General features: G+C 39.4%; 1 protein-coding gene and 1 pseudogene across 12 annotated transcripts in view; one reads left to right on the top strand and one right to left on the bottom strand.

Annotated features, from left to right (window-relative positions):
• RBPMS (RNA binding protein, mRNA processing factor) overlaps nucleotides 1-19,178 on the bottom strand; it is a 195,134-nt gene that overhangs the window by 97,375 nt on the left and 78,581 nt on the right. For all 12 annotated transcript variants that reach the window (XM_067022431.1, XM_067022437.1, XM_059049303.2 and 9 more), the window contains 3 exons: nucleotides 15,124-15,201; nucleotides 11,910-11,948; nucleotides 10,559-10,621 (listed from right to left, as the gene is read on the bottom strand). In XM_067022431.1, the coding sequence (XP_066878532.1) occupies nucleotides 10,559-10,621; nucleotides 11,910-11,948; nucleotides 15,124-15,201 (180 nt within the window). The remainder of the gene's footprint in view (nucleotides 1-10,558; nucleotides 10,622-11,909; nucleotides 11,949-15,123; nucleotides 15,202-19,178) is intronic.
• Nucleotides 1,988-2,793, top strand: LOC131747573 (geranylgeranyl pyrophosphate synthase-like; annotated as a pseudogene).

Here is a 19,178-nt window from a genome sequence, read left to right as displayed (position 1 = left end):
GCAGGAGGGGATGTGGAGGAAAGGGAACCCTCCTACACTGGTGGGAATGTACATTAGTACCAGCCACTATGGAGAACAGTACAGAGGTTCCTTAAAAAACTAAAAATAGAGCTACCACATATGATCCAGCAATCCCACTCCTGGGCATATATCTGAAGAAAACCATAATTTGAAAAGATACACACACCCCAATGTTCACTGCAGCACTATTTATAATACCCAAGACATGGAGGCAACCTAAATATCCAGCAATGGAGGAGTCAGTGGATAAAGAAGATGTGGTACATATAGACAATGGAATATTACTCAGCCATAAAAAAAATGAAATAATGCTGTTTGCAACGACATGGATGGAACTAGAGATGGTCATGCTGAGTGAAGTAAGCCAGACAAAGACAAATATCATATGATATCGCTTATATGTGGAATCTTAAAAAATGGTACAAATGAACCTTTTTACAAAACATAAATAGAATCACAGATGTAGAGAACAAAGCTATAGTTACCAGGGGGGAGGGGGAAGGGATAAATTGGGAGATTGGGATTGACATGTACACACTACTATATATAAAATAGATAACTAGTAAGGACCTACTGTACAGCACAGGAAACTCTACTCAATACTCTGTAATGGCCTTTTTGGGAAAAGAATCGAAAAAAGAGTGGATATATGTATATGTATAACTGATTCACTTTGCTTTACAGCAGAAACTAACACAACATTGTAAATCAACTATACTCCAATAAAAATTTTAAAATTATACTATAATAATGTGTGAATTCTAATTTTTATTCCTACTTTTGAAAGTGCAGAAACGCTTTTATACTTTGCCTGTTTTTGCTCCTTTGTTATAAACTTTCTGCTTGAGTGAGTGAATTCTTTTCCATCTAAACTTATTTTCATTTCCCATAATACATTCCTAACTTCACTCTTTAAGTTCTGTGTATTTATTCATCCATTCACTTTTGAGTGATATCTTGTGTCAGGCAAATAAAGAATAAATAGATTAAAATGGTTTACACTAGGAATTTTCTACTCAACTGTATTTTCCAGGGAAATTATCTGGATCTTTTATTTTTAAAACATTAATCTTTAGGGACTTCCCTGGTGGTCCAGTGGGTAAGACTCCATGCTCCCAATGCAGGGGGCCCAGGTTCGATCCCCTTCCAGGGAACTAGATCCTGCACGCCACAACTAAGGATCCTGCACGCCACAACTAAAGATCCCATGTGCTGCAACGAAGACCTGGTGTAGGTAGGTAGGTAGATAAATAAATAAATAAATAACTTGCCCACTATGGCTAGAAAACAAAAATTTACATCTTTTTTTTTTTTTTTTTTTTTGGCGGTACGCGGGGCTCTCACCGTTGTGAGGCACAGGCTCTGGACGTGCAGGCTCAGTGGCCATGGCTCACGGGCCCAGCCGCTCCACGGCATGTGGGATCTTCCCGGACCGGGGCAAGAACCTGTGTCCCCCGCATCGGCAGGCGGACTCTCAACCACTACGCCACCAGGGAAGCCCCTTAAAAACTTACATCCTTTTATGCAATGTCAGGGTTTACTCAAGGTACCCCTTAATTTTTTCATATTGTTTTCTGCTGAAATTTATCACTACATTTTTAGAAGAGAAATTCTAGTCTTAAAAATATAGTTCATGGGATGGCACATTTTCTTGCACCGAGCGACGTGGCATTGTTGCCAGGTGAGTAGGGCGGAGAGTTCTATGGTGAAGTGAGGGGAGGAATTCATGCAGGCGTCCGGGGGAACCTTGTTCTGAACTATAAGGTGGGAAGTTGATCCTGGGCACTGCTACTCCCGGACCCCTGGCGTGAAAGTTGTGGTATCATCCTCGAACCATCGGCTTTGACATTGCAAAACAACGGAGAAGACTCAAGAAACAACCTGAAGAATTCTTCTAGAACCTTACAAGTACTTACTTCAGTTACCAGGTAAACAAGTGAAAACCAAACTTTCACAGTTTTAATCGTTGGCTAAAAGTTCCAGAAGACAAGCTACAGATTATCATTGAAGTGACGGAAATGTTGCATAATGCCAGTTTACTCATCGATGATACTTAAGACAACTCAAAACTCCGACGTGGCTTTCCAGTGGCACACAGCAGCTATGGAATTCCATCTGTCATCAATTCTGCCAATTATGTATATTTTCTTGGCTTAGAGAAAGTCTTAACCCTTGATCACCCAGATGCAGTAAAGCTTTTCACCCACCAGCTTTTAGAACTCCATCAGGGACAAGGCCTAGATATCTACTGGAGGAATAATTACACTTCTCCCACTGAAGAAGAATGTAAAGCAACAGTGCTGCCAAAGACAGGTGGACCATTTGGATTAGCAGTAGGTCTCATGCAGTTGTTCTTTGATTACAAAGAAGATTTAAAGCCACTACTGAATACACTTGGTCTCTTTTACCAAATCAGGGATGATTATGCTAATCTACACTCCAAAGAATATAGTAGTGAAAACAAAAGCTTTTGTGAAGATCTAACAGAAGGAAAGTTCTCATTCCCTACTATTCATGCTATTTGCTTGAGGCTTGAAAGCACCCAGGTGCACAGTATCTTGGGCCAGAGAAACGAAAACGTAGATCTTTAAAAATACTGTGTACATTATCTTTCTCCGAGAATGCAGGTTCTTTTGAATACACTCAGAATACTTAAAGAGCTTGAAATCTAAAGCCTATAAACAAACTGATGCATGTGACGGGAACCGTGAGCTAGTAGCTCTAGTAAAACACTTAAGTAAAATACTCAGAGAAGAGAATGAATCATATTAAGCCATTCTTGACTAGGCCGGACAGGTTAGTGGACTTTTTGTTGTTGTTGTTGGCTTTTAGCCTATTACCTTTTTTAAAATTTGGACCACGCTGTTAGTCTCCAAAAACTGAGTGATAGTGGTGATGTGAGTGAGGTTGTTTCAATATACAATCCCTGTGTACAGATAATCCTCATAGTACCAAGGTGAAGGAATCAAAAGGAGCCACATTTAAATGAGTCTAATTTGAATGTCAGCATGTGCTGTGTTGGGACGCTGTGGTCTGCCATGCCTGTTCTGTTGATTCCGTCAATAAAGACGACTTCAGCTTGGCGTGTGTGTGTGTGTGTGTGTAGTTCATGGTTTATTTTTATAAATATTAGCCTTTTTAGACAGATTTTATTATCTTTAAGATTCTAGACTAGCCTAATGTTCACTAGAAGTGTTTTATTTCTTATCCTCCTATTCTCATGTTTATAGTGCATTAGATATATTTTCCATATCCTAGAAGGATTTACTCTATATCCTTGCCTCTTCTTCTTTTTACGTACAAAAAAATCCTTGACTATTTGTGGTTCTCTCATTTTAAAAAATGTTTCCATGTAATACGTATTAAAGTCTACTGAAACAGCAGGAAAAGTTTGCACTTAATTATAAAGAAAGAAATGCTGTATATATGTGTAAGGAAATTAGAATAATTAACAAATGCCCTGTCAAGATAACCTATTCCACTGTAAGGGGGTTAAGTCCTACCCTACTTCCCAAGGCTTTAAAATGTTCTAATTACGGAGTAAGACAAAGGGTTTCAGTTTTGTGGACCAACAGTTCAAATCTGTGTAGATAATCAGAAACATAAAAGCCAATGCTGAAGGGAGATCCATAGCCACTTGTCATTATGATGGTTTGATCATTCACTAAGGAGTAAAAGAGTAATTTTACAACAAAGACAGTGATTTAAGGCACCAAAACGTGCTGCGCTGCGGAACGATCAGTAATGTACACGGCCTAGGGAGTCAAGATCTTTGGTTCTACAACTAGCTTGGCTTCCTTACATACAGGAATCCTAGCAAATAACTCATTCTTTGCACTTCAGGTTCCACGAACACTAACTGTATTTTCTACTTTCATTTACAACAGGGGCAAATACCTTCTCAGCATTTTGAAATGCCTGAAGAACCATGGAGTAAGGGCAAAGTCAATACAAGATAGCATTTTCAAAACAGAGTCTAGATAAGTTTAAACAAGTAGATCCTTGAAGAAAGGCCACAATGCAAAGTCTGGGGGCAGTTTCACACAGCCATGTAGTATCTGATGAACTACTTTACCTAGGGAAAAGCTGGGCAAACTTGAGATCTCCACATATACTTGTCATTAGAATACAGACCGGTTTCTATGCGAGAACCTGTGCTTCTTCCTGGTAATTTCCTTGCGGAAAGGATAACGCTACTTTTCCTTCTTCAGACTTCCTTAGGATTTCTTTTACCAGCATTTTATTTCCTACTTTCCGATGTGAATGCTTAATAGATCTAAATAACCTACTTTTCTTCAGGCAAAGGCTCTAACTGGGAATTCAGAAAATTCTTCACGTTCACCTTCATTTGCTCTTTCAGAACCACTTTTAATTTATGTGCTGCACCATCCTAGAGAGATTTTATAACAACCCCAAATTGCAAGAAAGAGCAGAGCACGGCACTCCCTCCCCCTGCAAAAAAAGGGGCTATTTCAAATTTCTCGGAGGGTGGCTGGCCAGATTAAACTGTTTGTCAAGCCCCAAAGTGCACGCAGGCGCTGAGAAGAAGAGGAGAGTCCGACAACCCTGCATTATGGCGGCTCCGCACTGACACGGGCACAGTCCCCAACCCAGCGCCACTAAATGGCTGCTTTAAAACTGCAAGTCAAGAGTACGCAGTTATAAACAGATTTAACAGATAAACACTAGATCAGACTCATGATCTCATGTGGCAGCCCTGCATATTTCCCATCCCAGAGTCCCAGCTGGGATCACAGTAATTGGACCTCTTCAACCACTTTGAGCTAAGAGAAATTTAGGGAGAAATTTTTAAAACTGATAAGAAACATATTGACATGGTGCCTGGTGAACAGGGAGCTGAGACAAGCCATCTGGATGCTTGTGTATGTGAAAAGTTTTGTTTAGTGGAGATAATTCATCTAACCCACAAGCTGTACAAATATTACAATAAAAAGTCCTGACTTGCACAGACTGTCAGAAGAACCTGTGCTACAGGAACCAGAGACTGCAGTCCAGACTTCTGTTTCTGTGTGGCAATACCTGTTCTCGAGTACCCTGGTATTCCTCTGTACTCCAGAGTCTGCACCAGGACTTTATGGCTACATGTTTTGTTTTTTGTTTTTTTTTGCGGTACTCGGGCCTCTCCCTGTTGTGGCCTCTCCCGTTGCGGAGCACAGGCTCCGGACGCGCAGGCTCAGCGGCCATGGCTCACGGGCCCAGCCGCTCCGCGGCATGTGGGATCTTCCCGGACCGGGGCACGAACCCGTGTCCCCTGCATCGGCAGGCGGATTCTCAACCACTGCGCCACCAGGGAAGCCCATGGCTACATGTTTTCACTGAGAAAGTATATTCATGGTATGGGTTCACATTTAGAACATTTGCAAGTGTTTTTGCTTGGTGATTTCCCTTTCACACTGGAAGTAATAACCCTATTTCGCAGATGAGAAACCTGGTATAGGACTAATGCATTTATTATATACAAGTGTTTTAAAACTCAGTAGCTGGAGAGCTCAAGCTATTCAACAAAACAAATTATGCACAAGGCTGAATCATTGTGATATAAATAACTACAGTGTTTACTTCAATGCCAGGAATTTATGGAGATGGAGAAAACTACATTTTTCTGATTATGTCAGTTTTTTCAACATGTGACACCACCAAGTACCTTTTCAGCATGCTTTCTTACAAACCACTAGAGATTTTTTTAAAAATTCTTTTTACCTCACACTATTGAATAAATCTCCTCAGTAACCAGGAAATAATTTAGCACTATATATCCTCAAGACCTCTTCATTTTCTGCTTATTAAGATGACTGCCACCTTTTTCCTCTTCAAAACCAAACTGCTTTCTCTTTAATTCAAAGTCTATTCAGACCTTAAGAAAACACCTTTCCTTCATGTGTGGCATAGAGAGAATACAAAGCCCAAGTCTTATATCTTATTAAATCAATCGTCCAAGGGTTGGGTTTTTCCCTCCTTTCTTTTATGAACAGGTAAACTATTGAAAGGTAACACAGTTCTATTACATAGAACTGCCATCACAGAAAAGAAATGCTACTAATCCCCATTAAAAGAAACAATAGTTTATGTCATATGAGGTTTCAAGAGAAATCAAATCTACTACACTGAGGGACTTCCCTGGTGGTCCAGTGGTAAAGAATCCACCTTCCAATGCAGGAGACGTGGGTTCGGTCCCTGGTCAGGGAACTAAGATCCCACATGCCACGGGGCAACTAAGCCTGCGCGCCACAACTACAGAGCCCGTGCACCACAACTAGAGAGAAGCCAGTGTGCCGCAATGAAAGATCCAGCATGCCAAAACAAAGATCCCTTGTAAGTAAGACCCGAAGCAGCCAAAAATAAAAATAAATTAATTAATTTTTAAAAAAATCTACTACTGAAATTAGTCAAAAAGTATTTATCAAGAAACCAATTACCACTTCACACCTGGTAGGATTGCTATCATTTAAAACAGCAAGTATTAGTGAGCACAGGGAAAACTGGAATTCCCACACATTGCTGGTGGGAATGTAAAATGGCACAGCCAATATGGAAAAGTTTGGAGGCTCCTCAGAAAGCTAAAAACATACATATGACTTAGCAATTCCATTCCTAGCTTTATGCCCAAAGGAACCAAACACCAGGGACGCATGCATATCTGTACACCAGTGTTCACTGAAGCATTATTCGCAACGGCCAAAAGGTGGAAACAACCCAAGTGTCCACCAATAGATGAACAGATAAACAAAATGTGGAATATCCACGCAATGGAATACTATTCAGCCATAAAAAGGAACGATGTTGTGATAGCTGCTACAACATGGATTAATCATGAAAACATCATGTTAAGTGAAGGAAGCCAGACATAAAAGGACAAATATTTCAATAGCTAAAATAGGCAAATTAACAGAGAGAGAATATAGATTAGAGGTTACCAGGGGCTAGAGGAAAGGAGGTATTGCTTAATGGTTACAAAGTTTCTGTTTGGGATGATGAAAAAATAGACAGTGGGGATGGTTGCACAACATGGTAAATGTATTAATGCCACTGAACTGTACACTTTAAAAAAATCATTATAATGTCAAATTGTTATATATATTTTATATACTCAAGAATAGCAACATACCCAAAATCACTGAACTAAATACCTTAAATGGGTGAGTTATAGCTCAATAAAGCTACTTGTAAAAGAACCCAATAGACTTGAGGGTGCCATGATAACTGGAGACCACTAACATCAGTGAGTCTAGATTGAGAGTAAAGCAAATTGTTGTGACAGCCTAAGCAATGTTTAGTTGTGAAGGCAATTTGTAGTAATGCACACAGTTTGCATCAGACTTCTTTAGTTCTGACAAATTTATAATAAAGCCTCTGATAAAACCTAGGCCAGTAACAACTACTTAAAATTAGGGGAGGAGGGCTATCAATCAAAATGGCACATATACTCAACAGGCCACACGTAACCTTTTTAAATACTTTACACGAGTGAATCTCAAACACCGACGTAAGACGAAGCCTGTCGTGGAAGTGTACACAAGCAGGAACCGCGTGAGGCCTGCAGATCTCATGTGTTAACTACAGTCGTTCTTACTTACGAAAACACGATCTCAGCTACACAACAATGGCGACACTGGGGTTTTCATATTGGCAGGAAGAGCCAGAGATGGTTTATTCCCACCTCTGCCAGGCCTGCCTTGCTTCCTGTGTGTTTCTTCTTACAATTTCCACAAATCAAATTTTTACTCAACCAGACTATAACTGTCAATATCACTGTACTTGATTTACATTCCAAAATTATAAACAAATCCTAAAAATAATTTGATAGTTTAGATGATCAGCTCCTCCTTCCATTAGCATGGAAAATGGAAAACTGCTGGTATAGAAATTATAACTGTGTGTGAAGGGTAAAGGATAGGTTAGATATTTTGCTGTCGGGTTTAAGAATGGATGGGGTTTCTAGTCATGTGGATTAATGGGACCACAGATAACCTGAAGGGAAGTCTGGGTTTGGGTTATTTTTAGCTTAATCTGAGAGTTTTTGCTATAAAACCAAAATATACTGTATTTACTTTAGAAGATTTAACGAACACCCTGATAAAAGTTCAATGTTACCACTTAATTCAATCTGAACATGTTTTTCCATAAAATTATCAAACTGACTAAAGCATACTCCAAAAAAGGAAAAAAATAAATGGATTTAAAAATCATTTAAAGTCATTTTGGGAAAAGACTTAATACTAATAACTGAACCAGACAGGAACCAAGACAGGGAAAACACTAAGAAGAGACGCTCTAAACATGGACAAGTGGTTTACAACACTGTGAACTACTCTATATAAAGGAACTTACTGGACTGAGGCTTACCGTTTCTCAAGAGTGGAACAAAACAAAACATTACAACATGGAACTTTCCCCCAAAGGAATGTGAGGAAAAGCTTTTAAGAGAAGCTGGACGAATGACATGAGGAAAAAATTTTGTAATGGCTATAAGCATCGGATGTTTTTAATTCACCAGATTAGAAAAAAATGATCATGAAAAGGGCATGTTGGGTCACAGAGATGTGTCAGTTTCATGATTAAATACATTATCCTGAATGGGCCCACTTTCCCTGCAGAGAGAAGAAACCCTGCTCCACGGTCATGTACCAAACTTTACTGTGGGCATTTGTCCTAGACAACGAGATTTAAATAGTCTGTCATTGCAGCAACATTCCATGGAACAAGCAAACAGCAAGAAGTTACATAAAGTAGACAGAACTAAGACACAGGAGGCTTCCTTCTAGTTGGAGCTCTAAACCTGTACTTTCTGACTGAGCCATCCATTCTCTCTGGTCTCAGTTCTCTTAACTGAAACAGGACAGTTTCTAAGGTACAAAAACCTCTAATACTTTTATATAAAAGTTAAAAATATCAGAAAGAGATGACCCAGGACCTTAATAGATGCTCTAAACTCACAAGTCAACCTCTGAGTAGAACAGAGCTCAGGTATAATAATACTCCACAGGTAAATCTTAAGAGTTACCCTTCTTAAGTCCACGGAATAGAACAGAACGAGACCTGTTTCACTTGGGAGTTCTTCCCAAGTTATTAATATATGAGCAACAAACACTGAGCCTAAAACCAGACTTTAGGACAAGACAGCATAATGATCTGGGGCCAACTGGCACAGGAATGGGCTTAAACATCTCTATCACAATGTTACTGCATGTCCCAATACCAGTTATGTGTAACGATACAATCCTCAGTACCAAGAAAAAGTGAAATGATGTCAGCTATACTCTGCCTAGTAAGGCAAGGGAACACAGTTTGACTATGACCATTGAAACATCTAAAAAATAAACTTGTTTTAAAAAAAAAAATCAAGCTATAAACAACCCACTGTAAAAACCTACTGTTTTTCAGACAGTGGGTCAGTGACATGTTTCTACAGAGAGCAGAGACAATGAAAGGCAATGGAAAGCCCATTCTGTGAACAAACTTCAGCTGCTGTTATTTCCTTTACAAGAACAAGAAAAAGAAGCTGGTGAAAAGTGCAATCTGGAAGGATCCAGAATATTTCTGCATTTAGAAAGATGGCTCCTGGGGGAATGTAAATTGGTGCAGCCATTATGGAAAACAGTGTGGAGGTTCCTCAGAAAACTAAAAGTAGAGTTGCCATATGATCCAGCGCTCCCTCTCCTGGGCATATAACTGGACAAAACTATAATTCAAAAAGATACATGTACCCCCATGTTCATAGAAGCACTATTCATAATAGTCAAGGCATGGAAACAACCCAAATGTCCACTGACAGATGAACGGATAAAGAAGATGTGGTACACATATACAATGGAATATTACTCAGCTATAAAAAAGAATGAAATAATGCCATTTGCAGCAACACGGGTGGACCTAGAGATTATCATAATGAGTGAAGTAAGTCAAACAGAGACAGACAAATATGATATTGCTTATAAGCAGAACTTTAAAAAAAAAAAAATGAACCTACTTACAAAATGCTTACAAACCAAATATAGGTATCTCTATTCAATTATAGTTGACTATCTTTTATTATACCACAATACAGAATGTCTTCTGGGAAAGCAGTATATGCAAGTTTTTAATCAATCAGAATAAAGACTACAACCTGTAAATTTGTTTATTTTTTTTAAGCCACATACCTTAAACAAAATCCTCATGTGTTAAGGAAAGCCAAGATTTTGATCTCTTCTTGACTTAGGCTTAGCCACTGAGAGTATAATGATGGCCAAACTAAACTGTACATCACCGTGGGATGTGACTGGGCTGAATAAAGACCCACATCATCAGGTATTTTGAACATTACAGTAAAAGCTAGAGAGGAACAAAGTGTTACTTAATAGTTTGCACATCTAACCACAATTTTAGGAAAAATCTCTTTAGAGGGCTAATTAATTCATCCCTTCCTGTTAGACAGAGCAGTCATATTCCTTCCATTTGATTCCCTGTCCAAAGAGGTTCTATTACTTCCTACCACCTCATAAGGAAACCCCCAAAGATGAACATCATTAGTACTTACATTCAAAGCATTCTTTGCAGCTTCTGCTTCTGAGCGACTGTCAAAACTGACAAAACCTACGGGCTAAGGAAAGAAAAAGAAATATGAAGAAAACAATATCAGGGGATGTCTATTTTTCTGGGTCAAAGGTGATATCAAACTGAAGAGCTAAGATACAGAAATCACCACAGGCAATGGGTAGAAACAAGAAAGCCAGTCCAGAAGAATCATGACTCAGTGGCTTAGCCAAATTTCTAACATGAATCAAAGGGATTGTGAGGGTGGTTCTTCAAGGGCACAGCTGGAGATTTAGAGAATCATAAAAAAAAAAATCTAGAAGGGGCTGGAAGGTGAGCAGCAGTGAACAAGGGAACAGAGGAAAACTTGGGTGGAAAGGCTCTACTTTCCTAAATTGAATTCACTGTACCTCAGTTTCTTCATCTTTTAAAATGGAAAGAGAACCGAATCACCTTTTGGTACACTGTAAGCGCAAGGAATATAATGACACAATGATAAAAGCCCTGTATTCTCACTGCATGATCAAAATTATATCATGAACATCTTAATCTCAAATCCCAAGGGATGACTTTAAAAAGCTGTGTGTTTAATCAGGTGTAGAAACCATACTGTTCCAACTAAAGAGAGGGGTCACAATTCCTTTGGACTCGGTATCTGTCAGTCCAGAAGGATGGTTGCAACATAGCTTATTCTCTGACGAACCAGAGAATACCTTATTGAGAGAAGAAAAGTGACCCACAGGGAGGATGCTGGTTGCTCAGCATTTAAAAAAAATAAAAATAAAAATAAAAATAAGAAAAGAAAAGAAAAGAAAAAAAAGCACATAGCTACAAATTTTCAAGACACTTGCAGCAACTATCACGGTCATTGGTTACTACCTCCATTCTAGACCTGAGACTCCGCCTGCGGTTATTAAGGGTTTGAGAGACAGCCTGATTCTTCGTGATCAAATTCCCATACCGATTGTGAATGAAAAGTTTGCCTGTTTAACTTTATTAAAAAAAAAAAAAACAAACACCCGGGAAAGAATTGGCAATAAAAGTGAATTTGGATAATAATCAATAATTTCCTTTGGATATACAGATCAATCCCAATATAACTATGCTGGATGCATTACATTTACCTCCCTTGAGGATAGTCTCAGACACTCTAGTCGGAGGCTACGGAATTAGGAATCACTTTCCTGTGCTAATTCCTAATCAATCTCACCCTTAATTTTAGAGCAACAACAACAAAAAAATAAAATCTTAATGGAAATAAAAAAAGAATGTCGAGCCCTAGTAACATTCCTGAAGAAAGCCAATCCAAACTTACTGTGGAAGTGATCGTTTATGTGCAAGTCTGAAATTCTTACCTGCTTAGATGTGAGCTTTATAAGAGAACCCTCGTAGCCCTGAAAATAAAGAACCAAATTTAGACCAGAAATAAAGAGTAACAGGAGAAAAGAGCAATTGTAATAGCATCCTGCTCAAGTGAAAATGAGTTCTTTATGACTACTGACCTTCTTCTCACAAATGCCTGTTAACCAGGAAAACAAATTTTATACACACATGCACGCATGATGCATACACCAATCTTTGCATACTTGGGCCTAAAAGAAATCAAGCCCTGAAATTCATGCACTTATGTTTCTTATCTCTATTTTCATGAAATTCAGAAAAGAAACATAAGTGCATGAATTCATGAAAATATAGAGAGAAAAGAAACATAAGTCCATGAATGCACTTATGCATAGGAAAATGGTGTCTATGTCAACAGCAGGTCTTTTTCACTTTATAGAACTAGGAGAGGGAAGGGGATAAATTAAGTTAGGAAGGTCAGAGTGTGTGATGACTCCGTCATAGATTTGCTATAAAACAATAAAACATTAAGATCGTACTTGGTAGAACTTAATGAAAATTTCAAAACTTCCAGAAAAGGTTAAATAGGCAGTGATGCTAAAATCTGTTGAGTTCTTTTGCTTATTTATTGCAGCCATCAGTTTTCACACTGGTATTCTGATTGGGAGATGCGAAAATTCCCTGTTGGGTTTTTACTCCAGCTCATCCTCAAGGAAGATGGAAACACTCCTTTCACTCCCTCAAGCCCTCCTGGCTCCCCAGGATAAGGATAACAAAGTCTGTTTATTTCTGAAAATAATCAATGACTGTTAGCTTGCACTGACGGATGACACAGGAGGGGAAAAAACAACACTTGACATGATTGACCACCACACGTATCGGTGCAGAGACAGATTTGCAGACAAGGGTCAGACTCTGCGGACTTTAATTAAAGAGGGTTGGTAGGAATGTACCAGGGTCCTGACTGCAGCGTTTGGGTTTCTGGGCAGGTTGTTGGGATTGATTCATCCTCCTATTTTCCCAGCAGAGAACTATGTTACTAATTAGCTACCGTAAACATTTTACCTCAAAGGCCTTGAGCTCTTCTAGCCAGAGAGGTCATGATTCACAGCCCTGCCACTTCCTTTTTCAAGGTGCTCTCGCTCTCTGAAAAACCTGAAGGCTTAAACAACCCTGAAGGCCTCAGAGGCAAAGGACAAATGGACATTTCACTCAAGTAAAAGACCACTAGTAGGGATATACTGTCCTCTCAAGTCACAAAAAGAGAAACAGCCTCAAATAATAGTTCAGATGAGGGATGATTGCTTGGGTTTGAATCCTGGCCGTGCCATTTATTATGTGTGTAAACTTGAGCAAAATGTATTCAACTGCTCCAAGTTTCATTTTCCTTATTTGCAAAAAATGAGGCTAACCCACTTTAAAGGACTGTGATGAGAATTAAATGAGATAATTCTTAAGGGGCTTGCTGGCTAAATCTCTCTGTATGTATACAAAAACATAACTACCTTGTCCTTACGAGGATCAAGTTAGCTTTAAAAAGTCCTCATCCTACCGAAAAGACAGTAAGAACTACAACCCTGCAGAAGAAACTCGGGAAATTCTATAAAGCTGGCACTCTCCCCACAATACCTTCTCTTTCTTTCCCACTTCCCTCATCCTACCGAAAAGACAGTAAGAACTACAACCCTGCAGAAGAAACTCGGGAAATTCTATAAAGCTGGCACTCTCCCCACAATACCTTCTCTTTCTTTCCCACTTCCTCTAGCTAACCTCATGGCTAACCTTTCCGCTTCCCTCTGTAATGTCATCATTGTTGCATTAAAAGGAGAGCTGTCGGAATGGAGTTATGTCCATTATCACACGGTGCCTCTGGGGCACATAAACTAGACTCTTTTATCTTTGTTGGTTTTAACTGGTTGCCCGCTCAACTATCCTTTCTCCTTCTACTACCCAGCTGTTTTCAGCTGTCACATCCTACTCTCTCCCCCCTAAGAAGCTAGATACTGTCCCTCAACCTGTCTTGCCTCTGTGGTTGGGGTCCTGCTTCAAATCAGGATGGATCTTTAACTAGCAATCAAGATGGCCCATCACATGATCGTAAGTGTGGCCCTGGCCAGGCACTGTTGCTGACATGTCCTCAGCTGACGTGACCAGGCCAGACACAGGCCCTGAATCTGTCATGACTTCCAGGTTCACTCCTGGAGAGCCAAGGCCTTCAGCCCACATCATGCCCAGTCCCAGCTGTCTCCTATCCTCCAAAGGCTAACCGTCAAGGTTTCTCCTAGGAGGATGGTTATTTCAGCTTTAGTTCAATTTCCTGTTAAATATGCAATCCCAGCTTACATTATCTCTAAAGTAGTTTTATCTCGATAGTCACAATGGACAGACAACTTGCATTAAATATTTCACTAAGCAACAGGAAAGATTTCCCTCAACTGACACCAAGCAATTCTTTAAAACTTTGTTTTACTGTTTTTGCAACTTTGGACATTTTGCCCATGGAAAAAATAACGGTGTTAGGTTTCTAGTCTAGTTCATAAAAGCCTACTTAACCTATTACGTCTCCAAAGTATAGTATTAACAGCAGTATTTCAATGATAAGGAACCTCCTAGGGATAGGGCTTGACTTTTACTGCATTTGAAATATAAATACAGAATAAGTCATTGATAATATTTTTGGTGATCTGTACTCAGAAGAACAGCCCTAACTAGCAAGAGCATAGACAGGGAGGACACGAAAGCTGTTCTGTAGAACAGAAACAGATGCACGTCCACGTCGCTAAGGGACTTCTCCAGATTAGCTACTGGGAGGACAAAAGGCCGTTTCAGTCTTTCCAAAGTGAAAGTGTATATTAGGACTGAGTTGTCAAATCTCCTGTACTCTCTAACTTTTTAAAAACAGTGCTTTCGGGCTTCCCCGGTGGCGCAGTGGTTGAGAGTCCGCCTGCCAATGCGGGGTACACGGGTTCGTGCCCCGGTCCGGGAAGATCCCACGTGCCGCGGAGCGGCTGGGCCCGTGAGCCATGGCCGCTGAGCCTGCGCGTCCGGAGCCTGTGCTCCGCAACGGGAGAGGCCACAGCAGTGAGAGGCCCGCATACCACATAAAAAAAAAAAAAAAAAAGTGCTTTCACAAACATTCCATTTCTTTCTCCAAAAAGTCCCATGAAGCTGATACACACACTCTTTGTCTCCTTTTACAATTTCTGAAAAGAAAGATGGAAAAGGTACCTTAAATGGTCTGAAAAGCAGATACAGCTCTCGAGGTTTGATATCCAGAGGGAGACCACTGACAAAGAGAGTCCGGACCTGGAAGATAAACACAAGAAGTGATCAAGCGAGTGGACAGTCATAGAATAGCTCACCTGAAATGCCCAAAACACATTTCTTCAAACATTCCTCGACTCCTACCTAATGCGTGCTCTTCCCATGACACAATGACTACTCTGATGTTAAGACGCCATTAAGCCAACTCTTGAGTAGCTCTGTGTGAATTGTCAGAGCGAATCACTTCTAGCTGATCTCAATTTACAAACTGACTTCTCCTTTCCTAGCCATTGCCCGGTCCTAAAACTGGGAGGGGAAAAGAGGGTCCATAATTAAAACACGAGCTTGAGGAAAACAAAAATGTCATGAGGACAGTAAATCTACCACTCCCCTCTGCTCTAATCAAATGAACACAGAATGTGGTTCAAAAATACAAATGAACCAATTGTTTTCTCCTACTTGTCTTGTCATTGCTTCCCTCATTGGCATGGATAATTACAGTAATTTTAATAAATGCAGAAGTTTATCAACAATTGAAATGTGTCTCAATAGCAGCCAAATGCATAACCCTGTGTCTGTTCAGTTCTGCAACAGCAGGGCAGAGTCAGCTGTACCCTGAGGGCTACAGTACAAAATACGTACTTAATGTGTGCTAAAATACACAACACAGGTGACCTTTCCAGCCGGAAGGATCAGAGGAAACGTGTGGGCATCTGAATGGAAACTTCAAGGATAGGTAGGATTTTACCACATAGATATAAAAAGGTGAGGTGGGGAAGAGGCACAGGCAGAAAAAAAAAGCATTAACCAAGGCAATGAAGAGGGGGATGATAGCGCAGTGTATTCTGGGAGAAGGAGAGCCAAAAGTGAACAGGTAGCGGGGGAGCCAACCGAGGGCGGACCATGTCATCAGCTCAGGAATATGGTCTTGATTCAATAGGCAAGGAGTAAACACTGAATCATCATCGCTACCACATTTTGTTTCCACTTACTTGGGTGAGTCTTTAGTCAGACCTACCCAGCTTTGAGATATAGTTGACACATAATATTAAGTTTCAAATGTACTTTTGGATCTAAGAAACTTTTATGTCCATTTCAAAATGATTACCACTACAGCATTAGCTAACACCTCCATAACACCACAAAATTACCATTTCTCTTTTTATGACGAGAACATTTAAGACCTCCTCTCTCAGAGACTTTCAAGTACACCTATAATGCAGTACCTTAAATATACTCACAATACTGTGCATTCGATTCCCCAAAACTTGCTCAGCTTCGAACTGGAAGTCTGTATCCTTAGATCAACATCTGCCCATTTTCCTCATCCTCCAGATCCAGGGAACTAACTATTCTACTCTGTTTTTATGAGTTCGGGTTCACCCCCATGTTTTCTATTCCTCTCCTCTGCTCAAGCTGATACAACATGATCGAGTTCCTCATTCGAAATCATGTTACTACTCAAAGGAAAAAAAAAAAAATCAATGCTCAGTTGTAAACCGTGTATAATTATGGAAGATTTTTCCTTGGTGAGAAATACAGAGAATATTTTCTAGACTCCTAATACTTTCCCCATTGAATCTGGCTTGAAGAAGCACAGATTGGCAACCAAGACCCTTTGGTTGATCCAGCACAGTATATGGTAAAACGTCATGCCATTTGCATGTAGGTGTACAATAAACACTACGATCAAGTAAACAGCCCCAGAATCATGACTGCCTTTTTATTATTTGCCTCTTTATATTTTAGACAGCTTTGTTGAGGTATAATTGACATATAAACTGTCCACCTTGCTTTACTAAGTTTTGACATATGTATAACCTGTGAAACCGTCACAGCCATCAAGATAATGAACATATCCATCACCCCCCAAAAAGTTTCCTTATCTCACGCTCCTTTAATCTTCCTTCTACCTTGCCCTACTATCCTCATCCCCACGCACTCATTGGCCTTCTGTCACTACAGATTAGTAAGTATGTTCTAAAGTTTCATACAAATGGAGCCATAAAGTAGGTATCCTTTTTTGTCCGACTTCTTTCACTTTAGCATAATTATTTTGAGATTCATCCACGGTGCTGCATGTAACAATAGTCTATTTTTATTTCTGAGGAGTATTCTGTGGTATGAACACTCACAGTTCATTTATCCATTCACTTGTTAATGAGACATCCGGGTTCTCTCTCGTTTTTGGCTTTTACAAATAAAATGACTATGAACGTTCACATATAGATTTGTACAGGTCTTTGTGTGGACATATGTGTTCTTCCTTCTCAGATAAATAGCTGAAAATGGAATAGCTGGATGATACGGTAGGTATATGCTTAAACTTCTAAAAAACTGCCGTTCAATTCTTTGTTTTATAGCCTAGAACATGATAAATGTTCTGTGTGTAGGTAAAGTAAATGTATATTCTGTTGCTGTTGGGTACAGTGTTTTATAAATGTCAATTAAGGTCAAGTTCGTTTTTCAGTATACCTTTTGCCTCCCCCTTCTCTCTCAACTTTGCCAGTGATAAACACTCTTTCCACAGAACTTTCTTTATCAAAGCTGCTAAGGCTGAATTACTGACAACTGCCGAAGACATACACAAGGGAATTCTGCTATCCTGTGTATCCTCTCTGCTATCCACATCCCAGAAAGTGAACACCATGTGTTCTACTTGGCTGCTCCCGCCACAACAACCTGGACAGAGAGGGAATCCCAGCTTCCACTCATTCAGATTTTGATGAGTGCCCATTGTATCTGGCACTATGCCAGGTGCTGAATGGATTACAGACAGTTCCATGGAAATAATGATAAGCAGATCCTGTGTTTTAATCACTGTTGTACCATTTGTCCAGCAGGGAAGCTTAGCCATGTGACAGGTATCTATTAGGATCTGGGGAGTCAACTCAGGAAATTAACTACCATTTATAGCACTATTCTAAAGAAAAAGGCTTTAGAAACTTGCAAGTCAAACAATTTATCAAAAAAAACAACAACAAAAAAAAACCCAATAGAAATCTGGGAGTTAAACGAAAGATTACTTGATATAAATTTATAAATTAAGGTTCATCTACATCCATAAAATGTATCATGCAACCAATAAAAATTATGTTCAAGGAAAAAGTACAGTTTTATTCTAGAAAACAAAAAGCCAACACATGTATGTATATGGAAAGGGGGAAAAATACGCCGTAGCATATATATGCCAAAAGGTTTATATCTACATTACTTAGTCCTGAATGGTGGAATAATAAGTGATTTTTCTTTTTTTCTGGCTGTGCCATGTGGCACGTGGGATCTTGGTTCCCCGACCAGGGATTGAACCCATGCTCCCTGCAATGCAAGCACAGAGTCGTAACCACTGGACCTCCAGCGAAGTCCTAATAAGTGATTCCGATGTTTTTTATTAGCTTATTTGTATTTTCTTTCTTTCTATAATAAGCATGTTTAAGAGACTATAAATGTATTGTTAGGTTGAGAACAGCCTACATTTTTTATTACTTTATTTAGGAAACCATAAATAATGTCAATATTTGCATCAATAAAAACTGTGAAGTTTATAGAGAAAACATTTTTATATATTTCAGAATTAGAAGATTCTTATCTCAGTATCTCAACAAAAAAACCTGTTAAACATTAAAAAAAAAAAAAAAAACTGAACTGATAGGCCTAAATTTGCCTCTTGCCCATGGATTAAAAAGAGACTCAAGGCCAACTCTGTTTTGTTCATCAAATTACAGGCAACTAAGATGTCTGACACTTTTATACATGGACACAAATTACATTTCCTAGAATCTAGTGAAGCCCATTATTGTCTCAGAAACCTGCCAAGACATCTTATCTCTCAATGAAGAGCTATTCTCTCCTCTGACAGAACAGATAGACTGGCTAGGAGAAATAACTCTTAAATACTTACATTATGAAGTTATGAGGACAACTCAAGGTCTCTTAAATCCAAATGCTTGGAATCTATGTGTTCTGAATCCTTTCTAGACCTCCTCAGACTGGGAAACTTCATTAAGTTTAAAAAAAAA

This window comes from Kogia breviceps, chromosome 20 (genome assembly GCF_026419965.1).
Source record: "Kogia breviceps isolate mKogBre1 chromosome 20, mKogBre1 haplotype 1, whole genome shotgun sequence".
Taxonomy (NCBI): domain Eukaryota; kingdom Metazoa; phylum Chordata; class Mammalia; order Artiodactyla; family Physeteridae; genus Kogia; species Kogia breviceps.
Note: the sequence above shows the minus strand (reverse complement) of the source record. Positions and strands in the feature narration are given on the sequence as shown.